Genomic DNA, 15,999 nt, shown 5'->3' with positions numbered 1-15,999 from the left:
TTTAATTATTTACTCTATTTATTTATAGTTTTAAATTTGTCTGATGTCTACATTTACACTCATTTTTTTCAAAACGGGATAAAGAATAAAAATTTTCTATGACTTCTAGGACCAACACTCATGTCTTCTAAAAAAAATCTTGGCTTTGAGACAAAAAAAAAATTTTTCTTGTCCTTTCAAAATAAATTTTTTTGACAGCCTAAAACTGTCTGCGCTACTTGGAACCTTACACTGGATTCAAATTTGCGCGGGAAAATTAAAAGCGACCCCAGTCAACAGAAGAGATTAACCCGGTAGCGCAATCTTCAGGTGAGCCTTAAAAATACCAAAGACATTAATATACAACTTTGTTGGTATAGCATATATATATATATATTTTGTTTAGTACATCGGTATTCAGTAGGATGTCTAGTGCAGTTTACAACCCAAGTCAGTTCTCAGTTGAATAAGTTGGTAGTTTATCTGAATACAGTGGTGGCGTCAAAATGTCGTGTGGTGTGAATTGATACTACTGTCACACAAACAAACATAATCCAACATCACATCACAGCACACAATTACACACGATCCACACGATACAGTAGAAAACGGAGCGTGTACAGTTCCGTCATATTCCCGGTTTGAAAGCAAGGTTGCGAGTAGTTGTTGCGACGCAGGAAGGTGCAGTGAACGGTGTGTGTTTAGTTGCGAGCCATAATAATATATTAAAGTTAAACATCAAACCCGCAGATTTACCGGCCATGGAGAAACGAATAGAGCTTGAAAAACGAGGAAGAAATCCCGCTGATGTAAGATTTTTTAAATTATTACTACTATCGATATTATTATTATTTTTATCATCACCATCACCATCATCATCATCATCATAATCATCATTATTATTATTATAATTTTATTTATTATTAATCTGCTAATCTCATATTAATTTAGTGCCCAATTAAAAATCAATCATGTGAATTGTGTACGTGCGTGTTAATCCACGGCTTTCTTTTTCTGTTTTACTTCGAGTATCAGTTCAGATAAAATACACAAGTAAAACTACTCGTTTATTTTTTTAGGCTCAAGAAATGTAATACCGATAGTTGTTGTAATATAAATAAATATATACATGCATATGGATGGAGATGTATATATATTAATTAATCAAGTAGATAAATTTAATTGTCGAGCTGTACTTGTTACGTTATGTGAATTTAATGGGCGCGAAAGAACCGCGTGGCTTTGTAAATCTTACTATTAGAGGCCGACACGATGAGAGTGAATTAGCTGGTGCAGGATACCAACAGCAAAATGTATAGTGTAATATTAACGAAAGCATAAGCAAGCATGGCGCGGTTACCTTTTAATATTGACTATTATATTAAATCGATGGAATTTCAATACTTTTTTTTTTTCAATATCTATGGAGATATCGATTGGAAATTTGGATTTTTTCTGGCGATATTTCGGAGGTTTTATCTGAGGACATTATGGTAACCATGATGTGGAAATTTACACCAGGTGTTCTGGTGCTTGACGACTCTTGAATGCCTACACGACGCCGCGGTTTTTAACTAGATATTTTTTGTACAATTGTTAGTTCATCTTTTATTGTATTTTCGTACTTTATTTGTTTATTGAGATTTTATTATTATTTTTATTTAATGATTGCGCTGCCACGCGTCTACTTGTCGAGCTCCAGAATGCTGCTTGATTACCGTTCGATAAAAGAATTGGAATTTTAGTAAATCGGATATTGAATAATATTTTATGGTAAATTTATTATAAGATAAGAGACCCAGTACCTGATCAGGGAACTAGTTCATCAAGTACTGGGCCTCTTACTTTATTTACTAAATTTTACTAAGTATAGATATATAATTACTTGGAATGATCGGGTACTAGTTCCCTGATCGGGTACTAGGTCTTTTACTTTAAATTAAAAAAAAAAATACTTATAAGTTGGAAGACCTAGTATTTGATCAGAAAACTAGTGTCTGATCAGGGAACTAATACCCGAGCAGGAACTAGTACTCGATCAGAGAACTAGTACCCGAGTAGAGATCTAGTACTCGATCAGGGAACTAGTACCTGATTGGAGAACTAGGACTCAATTAGGGAACTAGCACTTGATCAGGGAACTAGTACTCGGTCTTTTACCTTAGATCAATTTTTTATTTCTATTAATATTTTTTTTTTTTTTTTTTCATAAGACTGTAAAAGTAAAATTAAAAGATTGTAAAAATATTTGAGCACGTAAAAGAAATATTTCATTAGTATTGACCATAGACATATTTTTTTTTAAGTAGTTTGTTAGATAAATGTAATTAAAAAGGGATAAAGGTACGAGAATACAAAATTATTTTACAAAAATCTAAATTGCTAAAATAATTAAGGTTTCAATAGTACAATAGTGTACTGAAAAATTCATGGCCTCATGACGCCTAGCAGCTAATTACTCGTTTACTCTCTCCCTTTCTCTTCCTTTTTTCTTTTCTGTCTTAGCCTTTTTTTTTTTTGACGTTACATACTTTCTCAAGTGACATAGTCCTAATGCGATCGAAACTAGGTCACTAAAAAAAATACCTGAGTTATCCCATGAGGAATAATAGAAATTAAAGTGATAAATATTTTCCTAAACACGATATTTAGAGGTAAAAATAATTTATTTAAAAAATTTATCCGTTCATTCACTATAATTTCTAATCGAGCTTAATGTTAAATAAAATATATATGTATGATGCATCAATATGGAGTAACTTATGTTCATTATAAATTCAATAATTTACTGATTGAACTTGGGATTTACGAATGATATCTTATCATTTTAATAAAATTATTATTTTTATACAGACATATTTTAATTTTAATTTAAAAAAAAAATTTCTAATAAATTTTGACAGCTACAGAATTTTAAAACTTAAAAAAAAAAAAAATTCATAAATTTGTTTTTAAAAATTAAAGAAAAAAAATTTTCAAATAAATTTTGACGTCTACAGAATTTCTAAACAATAAAATCTGTTTTTTAAAAATTGAATAAAAAAATTTTGACGGCTACAGGATTTAAAAACTCCAAAGAAAAAAAAAAAATATAATATATTTATTTTAAAAAAATTATAACGAACTAAATTCATTTGATGTAAAGAAAAATCCGGAAGAAATCCTCAGTAGACTAAAAAATGTATTATGTAAATCAATTAGAAGCGTGTGGTGAATATTACGAGTGTTGTGAGCAGTCGTCTAAATGTAAGAAGCTTGCGCGTGTGAATAATCGCGGCGATTGTTATGCCGCATTACATTCACAACCAGCCGACATATTGGTGTTTACAAACTTTACTCAAATACACAAATGCTAACACAAAAATAAATGAAAAAAAACATATTTAAACAAGCTGTTATTTGTGCTCCAGTTCTTTTACTCCATAAAAAAATTTAATTTTACACATTTATAATTGCAATGTATTTTAAAAATATTTATCACAACATTTTATTTAAATTAAGTGACAAATGTTATGACGGAATCTCAATCTCCACATTGGACGAGTCCATTTTGTTACCAAGTGCCGAGTCTACCTACTGGCACACTCGAAATATTTATTCCAAGTATCATTCAAATATCATTTTATTTTATAATTTATCAGTAATCATCATTAATGTTAACTCTTGTTTATTTGTTCAGAAATAAATTAATAATTTTATATTTCAAACAACAAAAAATTTCCGTGTGAATGACCCAGTGACGTGTGAAATAAATAAATGCGCGGGTTCAACATTTTTAAAAAGCGCCATTATTATTGCAATCGTCTTGAACCAATCATTCTTTTTTAGTCTATATATATGTTTATATATTGTTATATTATTATATATATGTTTTATCATTAAAATATCCAAGATACTACGTATATATAGATATATATGTAAGCTTAATAATAATAAACAAAAAATAAATGCGAATTATTTGTACAAGAATGTGATTTGAATTCACTGATGTCAAGGTCTATGATTGAACTAAAAATAAACTTATGATTTGTATTATGTAACGTGAGGATTAAGTTGCTAGTCTGTATAATAAAATAGATTAAATCGAAAATCTGCATTGCGCACTTATAGATTAAAATAATTTTAAAAAATAAATAGTTATTGTTTAGGGTATCGGGATTTTATATCAATACAATTACATACATTGTAAAACATTTGCGGATTAAATGTGGATTAAATGTGGAGTAATTGCGGAGCGGATGACTGAATTCGTTTAATCTCTTTGGAGTGAAATTTACTCCGAAAGAGAATTTATTTTAATATTGAAGCTCTGAATTGGAGTGAATGCGGATTTAAATGGAATCTAGATCACGCCGCTGGAAAAATAAACTCCGTATTTACTCTGTATGTGGAGTGATTTTTTTTTAAACTCCGGAACTCCAGTGACGGAGTTAATTTGAATTTAAATAAAATCTGTGACAACTCCGCATTCCCTCATGATTTTTTACAGAGTAAATTATGTACGATTTTCAAAATTGTATTAAAATTTTAATGAAGAAAATAATTTATGTCAATGATTTAGCCGGTATTCAGAATAAATAATAAGATGATTGTGTAATTTAAGATCACACGTGAGATCTTTGTAATGTTAGATTATTTAGGTACTTTATACTAGACGTTTCCAATGACTTCCTTATTCTTCAATTACGAAAATATTTATTCTTTTTAAATCAACGATTGAAAATTTAGTTCGCAATTAAATGGAACGTTCACATGATTATAGAATGTAATTCATGATAATAATAAATTATCTCCTTACTTACCACTAGTAGTTAAATTATGAAAACAACATTCGTTGCTTTAAATTTAATGAATTGTTAACATCAACCATCTGAACTTTTTCTCGCACCTCAAACTGTCGCTTTTTTTTCTTATTGGCACTACAAAATTTGGAGTGAATTCGGATTAAAATAAAATCCGAATTCACTCGGAGTTCCGGAGCTTAAAAAAAATCAGTCTGCATGCGGAGTAAATCGGGAGTCTGTTTGTCCAGCTGAGTAATTTCGAAGTCATCTGAATTTAATTTAAATCTGCATTCACTCCGAACCGGATTTTCAATATTAAATTAAAACCCTTGGAGTAAATTTCACTCCGAGGGGATTAAATAAATAGACATCTACTCCGCATATACTCCGGATTTACTCCGCCTTCACTCCGCTAATTTCTTACAGTGGATCAATAAATTATTTAATGTTCATTTGAATCCTGTTATTTACTAAAATTAAAAATTATCGATATAAATGTATTTAATTTTTTTCCTTTTGTATTTTTACAGATTACAGAATTTGTACTTGACAATTGTCGGAGCACAAATATTGTAGGGCTTACAGATGAATTTGTGGCATTAAAGTCTCTAAGTTTAATTAATGTAGGACTAACAAGTCTCAAAGGTTTCCCTGTATTACCAAATCTCCGAAAGGTATATTTGCATTTTTAATTATAATTAATATTAAAAATATCAATCATAAACTGAACATATTGTGTCTTTTTTTTCTTCTATACTAAAGTATATAAATGTGATTTACTAATCATGTAATTATTTTTTGTTTACGACAGTTGGAATTGAGCGATAATCGAATCTCAGGAGGTTTGAATTTTTTGCTCTCAAGTCCTAAGCTAACTCACCTTAATCTTAGTGGAAATAAAATCAAAGATCTTGAGACACTACAGCCATTAGTGAGTATCGAATGCTATATTTAATCAAAACAATCATATTAATATTTTTTTTTTAACATTTAAATGTTTTATTTTTACAGAAAGAATTCCAAAACCTTAAAAGTTTAGATTTATTCAATAATGAAGCAACAGATATGGATAATTATAGAGAGAAAGTATTTGGACTTATTCCTAGTTTAAGATATCTTGATGGGTAAGTATTCAAATATATAAATATATATACGTATTAGACTCTGTCAGAAAAATCGAAAATTTTTTTTAAGTTTGGAATTTTATCACTCAGCGAATCAGAGTATCGGAAAAATCAATAGATATTTTTATTGGAAATTGAAAGCTCTACAAAAAATGTCTTATCATTTTTCGATAAATTTAATTTTTTAAAAGTTATCCAAAGTAAAAGGTGAATTTATAGTAAATTTTAGTATTATTTGACTTTTCCAGCGAAACTATCAGATTAATCACAAAATGTCATTAGACCTTTTTTGTAGATCATTTAATTTCCCACAACTTTTCTCTTACAAAGTTTTCGAAATTTCTGAAAGCTCTTTAGTTACACGCATTCAAATGTAATTATTTAATTTAAAATCGGCCAGTATACGATTTCTCGATACAAATTGACCGTTCAATTTTTGGAAAAACAAAAAAAAAATAGTTGATTTTCTTGACAGTCTGATAAATATATAAGATACTTAAAAAAATGAATATATATTAGTTAATTAATTGGATTTTTTAAATTATAGATACGATATGGATGATTGTGAAATTGAAGATAGTGAGGGTAATGAGGAAGGCAGTGAAGATGAAGAAGTAAATGGAAATGATGATGGGGATGATGATGCCAATGAAGATGACAGTGAAGGCGATAGTGATGATCGATCTGATGATGATGATAAAGACCTCAATGAAGACGAAGTCTGCTTAGATATTGTACGTAATAGTTCATTAAAATCTTTGATATCTAAAATATAATGATAATTATAACTATAATTATTTTATTACCATTGCAGAATGATAGTGATGATGAAGAATATGGAGAGGAAGAAGAAGAAGACGATGACGATGATGATGATGATGCTGATGATTATCAAGATCGTCAGGATGCAGACGACGGCAGTGCTGTTGAAGGTTTGTTGATATTAAACAAATGTTTAAAAAACTTTTTGGAAATTAATCACTTAAATTTTAATACTGTGACCAAGTCATTAAAAATTTTTAAAAAGTGGGGGGGGGGAGCATTGTCTGAAAATAATCTGGAAGTAAAATATTAGTCTATATTTTTATTTTTATTTTTGAAATTTTTAAATAAAAAAAAATCTAAAATTAAAACATAAAATATGAATTATTTTGTTTAGAATCATCACCAGCCCGAGGCAAGAAAAGAAAACACGAAGACGGAAGTGAGCCTGGGAATTAAAACCTAGACTTAAGGATTTGCTAATAAGTAATGTTGAATGAGTGTAAAATTCGTATATAAATTAATTAATTAATAATTGCGCCGCCAAGTGAGACTAGCTGGGAATCAAACTTTATTGACCGACCAATGACAAACTACAGTTAGTGATATTAATTACAAAAATCATTGACTGAAAGAAAAAAAAAATTAATAATTAAAATAAAATAATTATCTGTGGAGTAAAAAAAAAAAAATAAATAAAAACTGAATGAAATACATAAGGATGAAGGACGTAATTGCAAGTAAAATTGCAAGAAAACTAAAATAAAAAAAAGTAATTGATAATATTATTGACAATGGAATGAAATGTAAGAATGAATTGTTTAAGGATAAATAGGGGCTGCATTCCAGCTAGACCCAACACGTTTTAGTTACACTAACGATATTTTATATAGAGTATATAGATAGAGAATTAGAAATGTTGTCATTACATTTATTTAGTAATGTGGAAGTTTGAATGATATGACGCAGAGTTATGATGATATGATTATAATATAGACGGGATTTAAACTCTCGAAGGAGCGTATTGTCTGTTAGCTCCAGTCGACCAAAGGCTGGTCATGCTGGAATGCAGCCGTCGTTAATCAGTAAATAAGATTACATAAGTTACATTTTAAATACATTATTATTGTAACGTGAAATAAGTATAAAAAAAAAATAAAATAAAATAAACGAGGAATCAATTTTTGTACAGGTTTAAAAAAAAAAGAAAAGAAAATAAATAAAAAAAATTAGATATCAATACAATAAAAAAGATTGCATGAAACTATATTTTTTTGGGACAGAAATAATACCAATTAATGGGTGTAATGTATTTAAAATCATAAACAATATTTTAATTAATGTTAAATTAATATTTAAATAATAATATTTTTTAATTATATTTTATAAAAGTAATCATTTTCATGCACTCAATGTCCTTTCAAATGAGCAGCCATCTCACTTGTACGGTCGTTGTCACAGTGGTTTTATTATTTTTAAATTTAATTATTTAATAACAAAATCATGTCAGCTATTATGTGAATTTAATTGTTAACTTATATTGAACACTAAAGGCTCAATCTATCGTTGTTGTTTTATCTTTTTGTTTTATATTAAATGAAAAGTGATCTCTAGACCACTTATGTGCGCCTACCAAAGCGACAATGAAATTACTATATTATTATTAATATAAAATTTTTTTTCTTATTGATTAATATTTTGGAAAAAAAAAAAAATAAATTTATGTAAATTCATTCTTGATAATTTTATATACTAAAAAATATGAAATCATTTCGTTGAATCAAGTATTGATAATTCAAGTGAGTGAATGCTCTTCCTTAAGATCATTAATTTTTAATTTTTATTAAAATAATTTGTGTATTTTTTTTTTTTTTTATTATTTTGTATTTTATTTGAAAGTTAGAAATATATTAAAATTGACTGACAATAAAAGTTTGTTATTTTTAACAGCGAAATGTAAGTATTTAAGTACAATTTTTTGGTTTGAAAAAAAATTCTACCCCAAGGTTGTACTGATATTTATATCATATATTTCTATAAATATTCCAGTTATGACATTTATTATTTTAATTATATAATTTATGAAAGCATCCACTTGTTAAAAATCTATAAGTTCCCTGATGTTAAATTTAAATTTTGAAAATTTAAAACGAGTTATCATCTGTTATCAAATTATTTATAACTGAGTAAAATATGTGACAATCAATACGATCTTTTATGGTATGGCGGGATTTAAAATTTTTTTTAAAACAAAAAGATAATTTTATTTAATTTCTGTCCCAAAAATTTTTATTGCGCTGATCCTCTGCTTTATGAATAAAGTGAGAAAAAATAAAAAAAATTTATCGTTATCATTTTGTTTAGACAAAAAAAAACATGAATTAACTAACTGATGAATAGTTAAATAAATTAATTTATGAAGCAATCGGCGCAAAAGAAAATTATATGAGACAGATGACTTATTTCACTAGTAAAGACTGCGACTAATGGACGGTAATGACTAAAAAAAAAAATAAAATAAATAAATAAATAATAATGATAAAACCAATGAAATAATAACTGACTACTCGACTGTAAGAATGAATGAACGATAAGACAAAGTGTGAGAATGTAGGAGAGAATTGATTTTATAAAATAAATGAAAATATAAAAAAAAAAAATGATAAAAATAATTATGGTAGACACAAGAATCTAGTGCACTGTAAAAAACTTGGGTGTAAAAATGGCCCGAGAACTTTACACGGCCGTGTAGTGTAAAATAATGGTGTAAAAAATCCCCGGTATAAATTGGGGTATTCCATCCGTGTAATTTACTTTTTTTATATTATTCCGCGTTACTCGATATAATTTTAATTAGTGAGCAACAATCCGGGTAAAGAAAAGTCGTTCCAAAAGCGTCTATGACGTTGATAAATCCAAAAAATTGTCAAATCAAATTATTTATGTTTAAAAAATTAAAAAATGCGCCGGAAAAACCTATCAGTTTAAAATTGTTCACTTAATAATTTTTTAAAAGTTCAAAAAATGTTCAGAATTGTCTTAATTTTTAAAGTTCACTGTCAGAAACATTTTTTGAATATTTTTCAAACGAATTTTTCATACACGAGAAATGATAGTGATAATTTTTAACTTCTTAATCAATAATTATATTAATTTTCATGATACCAGCATCGAAACTTGAAGTTTCAGTGTCTCTACAGCCCGTCGAAACAAGCTAATTTCAAGCTGATTCTGCAAACAACTGCTAGCGAATTCGTAATTCAAAAATACCTTCATAAGAGCGGGCAGAAACATGCGTGTTTCTTCCCTTGGGAAAAAACACAATTGTTTCTGCCCGGTGTCAATTATATTTAATGTTCATTTGCAGCCTTATTGCTTTCATTTGTTTACGTGTCACTTCAGTTTACTCACTTCATTTTTTAAGTGACAGTTTTAGTTAACCAAATAAAATTTAAAAAAAATGAGTGAAAATAATATTTTTGTCTTATTTACTATTTAATAAGTGACTGTAAATCACATATTTCTCATTCTCAAACAGTTCTCCGCATCATCAACATAAAATTAACTTGTTTCTTACTGGCTGCTGACACTGAATCTTGAAATTCCGATGCAGGTAATCATGAAAAATATAGTGTGTGACTCAGGATAAAACACGATTTCAGTCTGCGGGTGATGTCAGCCCTCGCCTACGGCTCGGGCAGCCAACCTCACCCTAGTCTGAAATCGTCTTGTTTCATCCCGGGTCACACAATATACTATTTATTTAAATATTTAATTTTGAACATTTTAATATTTTTATAATTATTTTTCTTAACGCAAAATTATCATAAATTACACATTTATATACGGAGAGAATTTTTTGATAAAATTTACCTAAAACTTAGAGTATATCTGGGCCAAAAACAAACAAATACGGAAATAATAAAAACTGATTCCTTTTGTTTTATTTTTTACTCGTTTTTATTTAAAAATTACTCGAAATTGGGTTTTTCTGCCCCATAATTGAACACTATCTAGAAACGGAAGAGTAATTATTAAACCGGGCCCAGTTTCACTTACAATTAACGGGTAAAATTTATTAGATTTTTTCCGTGTACGCTCCAAGGTGTAAAAATTTTTAATTAACACCGTTTAAATTTAACACGATATTTAATGTAATTTTACACTACACTGGGTCCAAAAATTTTTTACAGTGTGCATTCTTGCTGCCAGATTGGTTATGGCCTTATCCAATTTTTCCAAGACTTTGAAAAGCAAATTTATATTAGGTATCATTAATAATTGACGTGTACAGATTCAAAATCTGTAAACCTCAAATTGATTACAGTTTGTGCGGGGATTAAAAAATGAGCAAATAATTATTAAAATTATTTGATAATTCCGCACAATCTGTAATATTTAATATATACTATCAATCGTAATTTTTTTTCTACATTTCTCGATCTCTTTCTCTATAAAACAGTTTATTTATATTATTTAATTAGCCGATTGATTACTATATGATACAGTTTTTGTCTCTTTAAATTATTAAGTATAATAATTTGTTTTGTTAATGTGAATTTTTACCGTAAACAAAAAAAGAAATAGTTTTTTTCGAGCGATCCTCATCAAAAAAGGAAAAAACAAAAAAAAAATATTTAGAAAGAATAATTTATTAATAAAACCATTTACAAATCTACATAATGATATTTTTATTGATCTGCTGTGTTTGTAAGTTGATTTTTACATGTGAAAAATTTTTTAAAAATGATTGATTTAAAGCCTCCCTGGCGGTTTTGAATCACCCTGGAAACACCCTGGGAGTGGAAACACGATGGATCCAGGGTGGTTACACGGTGGGTTTTTTTTCATTTTATCACCCTGATTCTACGGTGGTTACACGGTGATTACGCGGTGTACGTGGAATCACGGTGGGTACACCGTGTAACCACCGTGGAATCACGGTGATAAAATGAAAAAAACCCACCGTGGATCCACCCTGGAACCATCGTGTTTCCAGGGTGATTCAAAACCGTCAGGGCTTTGATAATTTTTTTTTATCATTCATGCGATATAAGTGCTATCTTAGCGTACGTTCTTTTCTTTACTTCGTCGGATGCAGATATTCGTATAACCCACAAAAATGTCGCGGCAACAGTTGAATCAGCAAAAAGCTACTTGGGGAACAAAACAGCGAGCACTAATATAGTACTCATATCGCATTAATAATAAAAAAAGGTATGTTCAATTCGTGCGGTGTTGTCGATACCCACACGAGCAACTTTGCTCTCGTGGGCAATCGACAACTTACAGCACTAGTTGTACAATATACTATTCAAATGTTGATAATTTATTTTCTAGTTTAACAACGGATTTAGCTTACTGAGGTCGCTGTTGTCGAGATTTTCATTTGCCTTTTCGTTTAAAAAGTAAAACAAGCTAATCTTTAAAGTGAAACACCGTTAAGTAAAATAAGATTTTAATTCATTAATAAAAACTGCGAGAAGTTTTTAATTTTATTTATAATTCTGAAAGGGAATAAGAAAATTTCATAATTGTTTTCAAAATGTACACATTCCAACCGTATGTTTTTACTGAGAATTCTCCTAATGGTATTGCAAAACCTAAAGGAAGAATGCTATCAAGAATACGGTGTGATGGTAACAATTTATACATTTACGCAGGCGTGGATCCAACGGCTTTTGTGTTTTTTCAAGAGGATCCTTTATTTGCAGCATCACGGTCTGACTTTCGTGATATCTGGGTGGACAATTTAGCTGGACAAAAATGGAGATTAATGAGAAATGATAGTAATTTACCAGATCATAAAGATTTCATTTTTGGTAGTATTTTTGAATCAAATTATTTAGTTACTTGGACAATACGAGCACCATTAAATGACTATGTTTCAAGTCGCAAAAGCCGATTACATATTTATGATTTAAATACCGAAAGAGCGCTTGCCCGAAAGACAACTGGACAAATTTCACCTTCATTTTCACTTAATTCCATTCGTCATGGAAAATATTTGTATACTGTGGGTATCGCAAGAGAACTTGGTGAATTTTCCGATGTATGTAAATTAAATATGGAAAATCTTGTATGGGAAATAGTTTATATCTGTCAAGGAGTTGATGCCAATGAACCAACTGGTAGAACAGGTCAAACTTTAGTTCATGATAACAATATGATTTATATATTTGGTGGGGTGGTAGATGGTTCTGGACTTAATCCATCTTCTTTTGGCGTAAGCATTTATATTACGCTAATTAATTTTTTTATACAAATAAATATTTATGTAAAATGTTTTATTCTAGCAAATATCGGCGTTTGATTTAGAAAAGTGCTGCTGGAAAATAGTAAACACTCATGGTGATGAAAATCACATACCGCAGTATCCATCTGAAAGAGATTATTTTGGGGTAACGAGTTACGCTGACCCGGATTCTGGTGAAATACATGTGGTAATATCTGGAGGAATGGTTAATAATCTTAGAGATACCTTCAATGATGTCTGGAGATTGAATCTTACAAGTTTAAAATGGACGTGTCTTGAAAGATTTGGTACTGCCTTGCCTTGTCCCGTTAATAATCATTCAATGACCGTTTCTCTTGCAGGAAAGTTATTCACATTCGGTGGATATTTTTTCAATAATGTTACGGAACAAGTAATGATAAAATTTAATATATAACAGCTAATTGACAATACTATTAATGTGTGAGTAATTAATTCTGATAATTTATTTAGGAAATTTGTCTTTCTTCTTTACACTCAACTCGGCTCAGGATTCCCAAACTCACAGACATTTGTTGGGAAGCTGTTTTCCATTCTTATCCAAACTTGAAATCAATGACCGACAAAGAAATTATGTCCCTCGGCCTTCCATTGCATTTACTCAAGTCGCGTATCAATTAATAAAATATTTATAAGTAAATTCTGTGTATTTATATTTTTACTTATAACTTACTAGCATTTAAAATTATAATATTCATTAACTTCTTTGTACTAAAAAATTTGATGTCTTGATTTGTATTCTATAATAATATAAGTCACTGAGTAGACAGTTTATTTTTCATTTACGTTAAAAATTACTTGCGTATTGATTAATAAAATAATTAGGAATCAATTCGTTGTATTTGTTTTTTTTTTTTAAAATACCTAAGCTCTTATAATTGTGAGGGTTTTAAATTTATTTGAAACCAAATTTATTACTCTCCAGTTGAACAATTGCTGATAAATTTTTAAAAAGTAAAGTACGGATTTTTTTGTAATCAAAAATTTTTTCTATAAATAGTGAAGATAAATAATTCAATTATCAAAATATTTTTTAAATTTACTGTTAATTTTATAGTAAAGAATGTCAATAAAAAATTCAATGTTTGTTTTTATTTTTTATATCACTAATTAGACAGTTTATTTTTTATTTTTATCAACAACTATCTTTTTTCTTTCAATTATTATATTTCCTGAGAATATAAGAGCAACCCATTCTACCCCGACAATAAACGTCTGTAGGCGTCTAGGTAAACAGAGGATTTGTTACAATAATTCTGTCCATTAAAGTTCTGTCTTAATGGACCCTACCTGTCTATGGTCACTTTAGTACTTATGAATTGGAGATGAAAAATTAAAGCAGTAACATTAATATAGTATACTACACAACAAGGGATAACAGTAGGAGATAATTGTCTACCCTAGCCAATGGCGCGGGTGGTAAACTCGCGGATTGAGACGTCATATCATCCTCCGTGGTGTGTATACCGTAGCCGCCTATGGGCACCCTGGTAGGATTGCGGGTGATGTCAGCCAACTTCACCCTGATCTGAAATCGTTTTGTTTCATGCCTAGTCCTACAATTTACTATTTCACTTTCCCTCCGAACAGGACAGTAATTTATAGTCAATTCTATTAATGTATGAGTAAGTGGTAATCTATTTCAGCGAATTTGTATTTCTTCTTTACACTCAACTTGGCTCAGGATTCCCATTCTTACAGATATTTGGTGGGAAGCAGTTCTCCATTACCATCCAAACTTGAAATCAATGACTGACAAAGAAATGAAGTCTCTCGGTATCCTACCACACTTCTTCAAGTCCCGTATTATTCAATAAAATATCTATAAATAAATTCTATCTATTCATTTTACTATTTATGACACACTAGCACTTAAAATTGTAATGATCATAAATTCATGAAAATTGCTGAAAAATTGTGTCAAAGTAAAGCACGGATGTTTTTATATGCAAAAATTTATTTTATAAATGTTTAAGACAAACAATTCAATAGTTAAATTATTTTTAAAGTTTACTGCTACTTCTTTACAATAAAAAATCTCACTAAAAAATTTTCTGTCATTGTTTTTATTCTCTAATAATTTACGTCACTAAGTAGATAGTTTATTTGTAATTTATATTAAAAATTATGTTTTTTTGTTATTTATTTTACGATTATGAAAACAATGCATCATACCCCGACAATAAACGTCTGTAGACATCTAGGTAAACGGAATGTTTATAATGACAATTCTGTCCAATAAACTTCTGTCTGAATGGCACCTACTCACTTATGGATACACATCCTAGTACTTATGAATTTAAGATAAAAAAATTACTGCAGTGACATTAATATATAATTTATTGATTTCAACAATTGATTTTCTAGTTTACGCCGATTACCCGCCGAAATTCGATTTACTGAGGTCGCTGCCGTCGAGATATTAATGTGCGTCTCATACAAAAAGTAAAACGAGTTAACTTTTAACATATGCACTAAAAAATAAAATAATTTGCTTCAAATAATATTCTAATTTATATATAAAATATGCATGAGGATTTGAATTTTATTTATCATTTTAAAAAGTCATAAAAAAGTTTTATAATTATTTCAGAAATGTACATATTCAAGCCGTATGTTTTTACTGATCATTTACCGAAGTGTATTACGACACCTGTAGCAATAATGGTATCGAAGATACAACGGCCAAGGTATGGCAATTGTGCATACTTTCGATTCGGGAAATTTGTTATCCGCTACGTCAGAACCAAAAGTTCGAGAGATCGGGGTGTACAATCTAGCTCGACAGCAATTGAGATTATTGTGGAATGAAAAAAATTTACCAGATAATAATGATTTCATTTGCAGTACTATTTTTGATTCAAATTATTTAATTTTTTGCACACTAAAAGTGACACCTTTCAATGACGAACTGACAAGTCGCAAATGTCGATTACGTATTTGTAATTTCAATACCAAAAGTGTACTTGTTCAGGGGACAACTGAACAAATTTCATATCCTAGATTTTCAAAAGATTTAATTCGTCATGGAAAATGTTTGTATGCTGTTGGATTCAAAGCACTTCATAAAGAATTT

General features: G+C 29.1%; 2 protein-coding genes across 2 annotated transcripts; both read left to right on the top strand.

The window, feature by feature from the left end:
* The first annotated feature begins 589 nt into the window (after positions 1 to 589).
* On the top strand, positions 590 to 10,895 carry LOC130664900 (acidic leucine-rich nuclear phosphoprotein 32 family member A). The gene is made up of 7 exons (XM_057465080.1): positions 590 to 788; positions 5,294 to 5,437; positions 5,575 to 5,694; positions 5,775 to 5,887; positions 6,435 to 6,621; positions 6,702 to 6,819; positions 7,047 to 10,895. The coding sequence occupies exons 1-7, from the start codon at positions 741 to 743 to the stop codon at positions 7,106 to 7,108; spliced, it is 792 nt and encodes a 263-aa protein (XP_057321063.1). The 5' UTR covers positions 590 to 740; the 3' UTR covers positions 7,109 to 10,895.
* A 789-nt stretch (positions 10,896 to 11,684) lies between these two features.
* Positions 11,685 to 13,742, top strand: LOC130665163 (kelch domain-containing protein 10 homolog). Its single transcript, XM_057465454.1, has 3 exons — positions 11,685 to 12,875; positions 12,946 to 13,296; positions 13,377 to 13,742. Exons 1-3 carry the CDS (start codon positions 12,195 to 12,197, stop codon positions 13,542 to 13,544), a joined length of 1,200 nt encoding a protein of 399 aa, XP_057321437.1. The 5' UTR covers positions 11,685 to 12,194; the 3' UTR covers positions 13,545 to 13,742.
* Positions 13,743 to 15,999: the final 2,257 nt, after the last annotated feature.

This window comes from Microplitis mediator, chromosome 3 (genome assembly GCF_029852145.1).
Source record: "Microplitis mediator isolate UGA2020A chromosome 3, iyMicMedi2.1, whole genome shotgun sequence".
Taxonomy (NCBI): domain Eukaryota; kingdom Metazoa; phylum Arthropoda; class Insecta; order Hymenoptera; family Braconidae; genus Microplitis; species Microplitis mediator.
The sequence above is the reverse complement of the archived record's forward strand: the minus strand, read 5'-3'. Positions and strand labels throughout refer to the sequence as shown.

What these genes read in the sequence shown, in the direction of transcription:
- LOC130664900 (XM_057465080.1), top strand. Translation starts at nt 741, where the DNA reads ATGGAGAAACGAATAGAGCTTGAAAAACGAGGAAGAAATCCCGCTGAT. An exon ending in AGTTTAAGATATCTTGATGG is followed by an intron (nt 5,888 to 6,434) that starts GTAAGTATTCAA and finishes TTTAAATTATAG; the next exon opens with ATACGATATGGATGATTGTG. An exon ending in CGACGGCAGTGCTGTTGAAG is followed by an intron (nt 6,820 to 7,046) that starts GTTTGTTGATAT and finishes TATTTTGTTTAG; the next exon opens with AATCATCACCAGCCCGAGGC.
- LOC130665163 (XM_057465454.1), top strand. Translation starts at nt 12,195, where the DNA reads ATGTACACATTCCAACCGTATGTTTTTACTGAGAATTCTCCTAATGGT. An exon ending in TTAATCCATCTTCTTTTGGC is followed by an intron (nt 12,876 to 12,945) that starts GTAAGCATTTAT and finishes GTTTTATTCTAG; the next exon opens with CAAATATCGGCGTTTGATTT. An exon ending in TCAATAATGTTACGGAACAA is followed by an intron (nt 13,297 to 13,376) that starts GTAATGATAAAA and finishes TAATTTATTTAG; the next exon opens with GAAATTTGTCTTTCTTCTTT.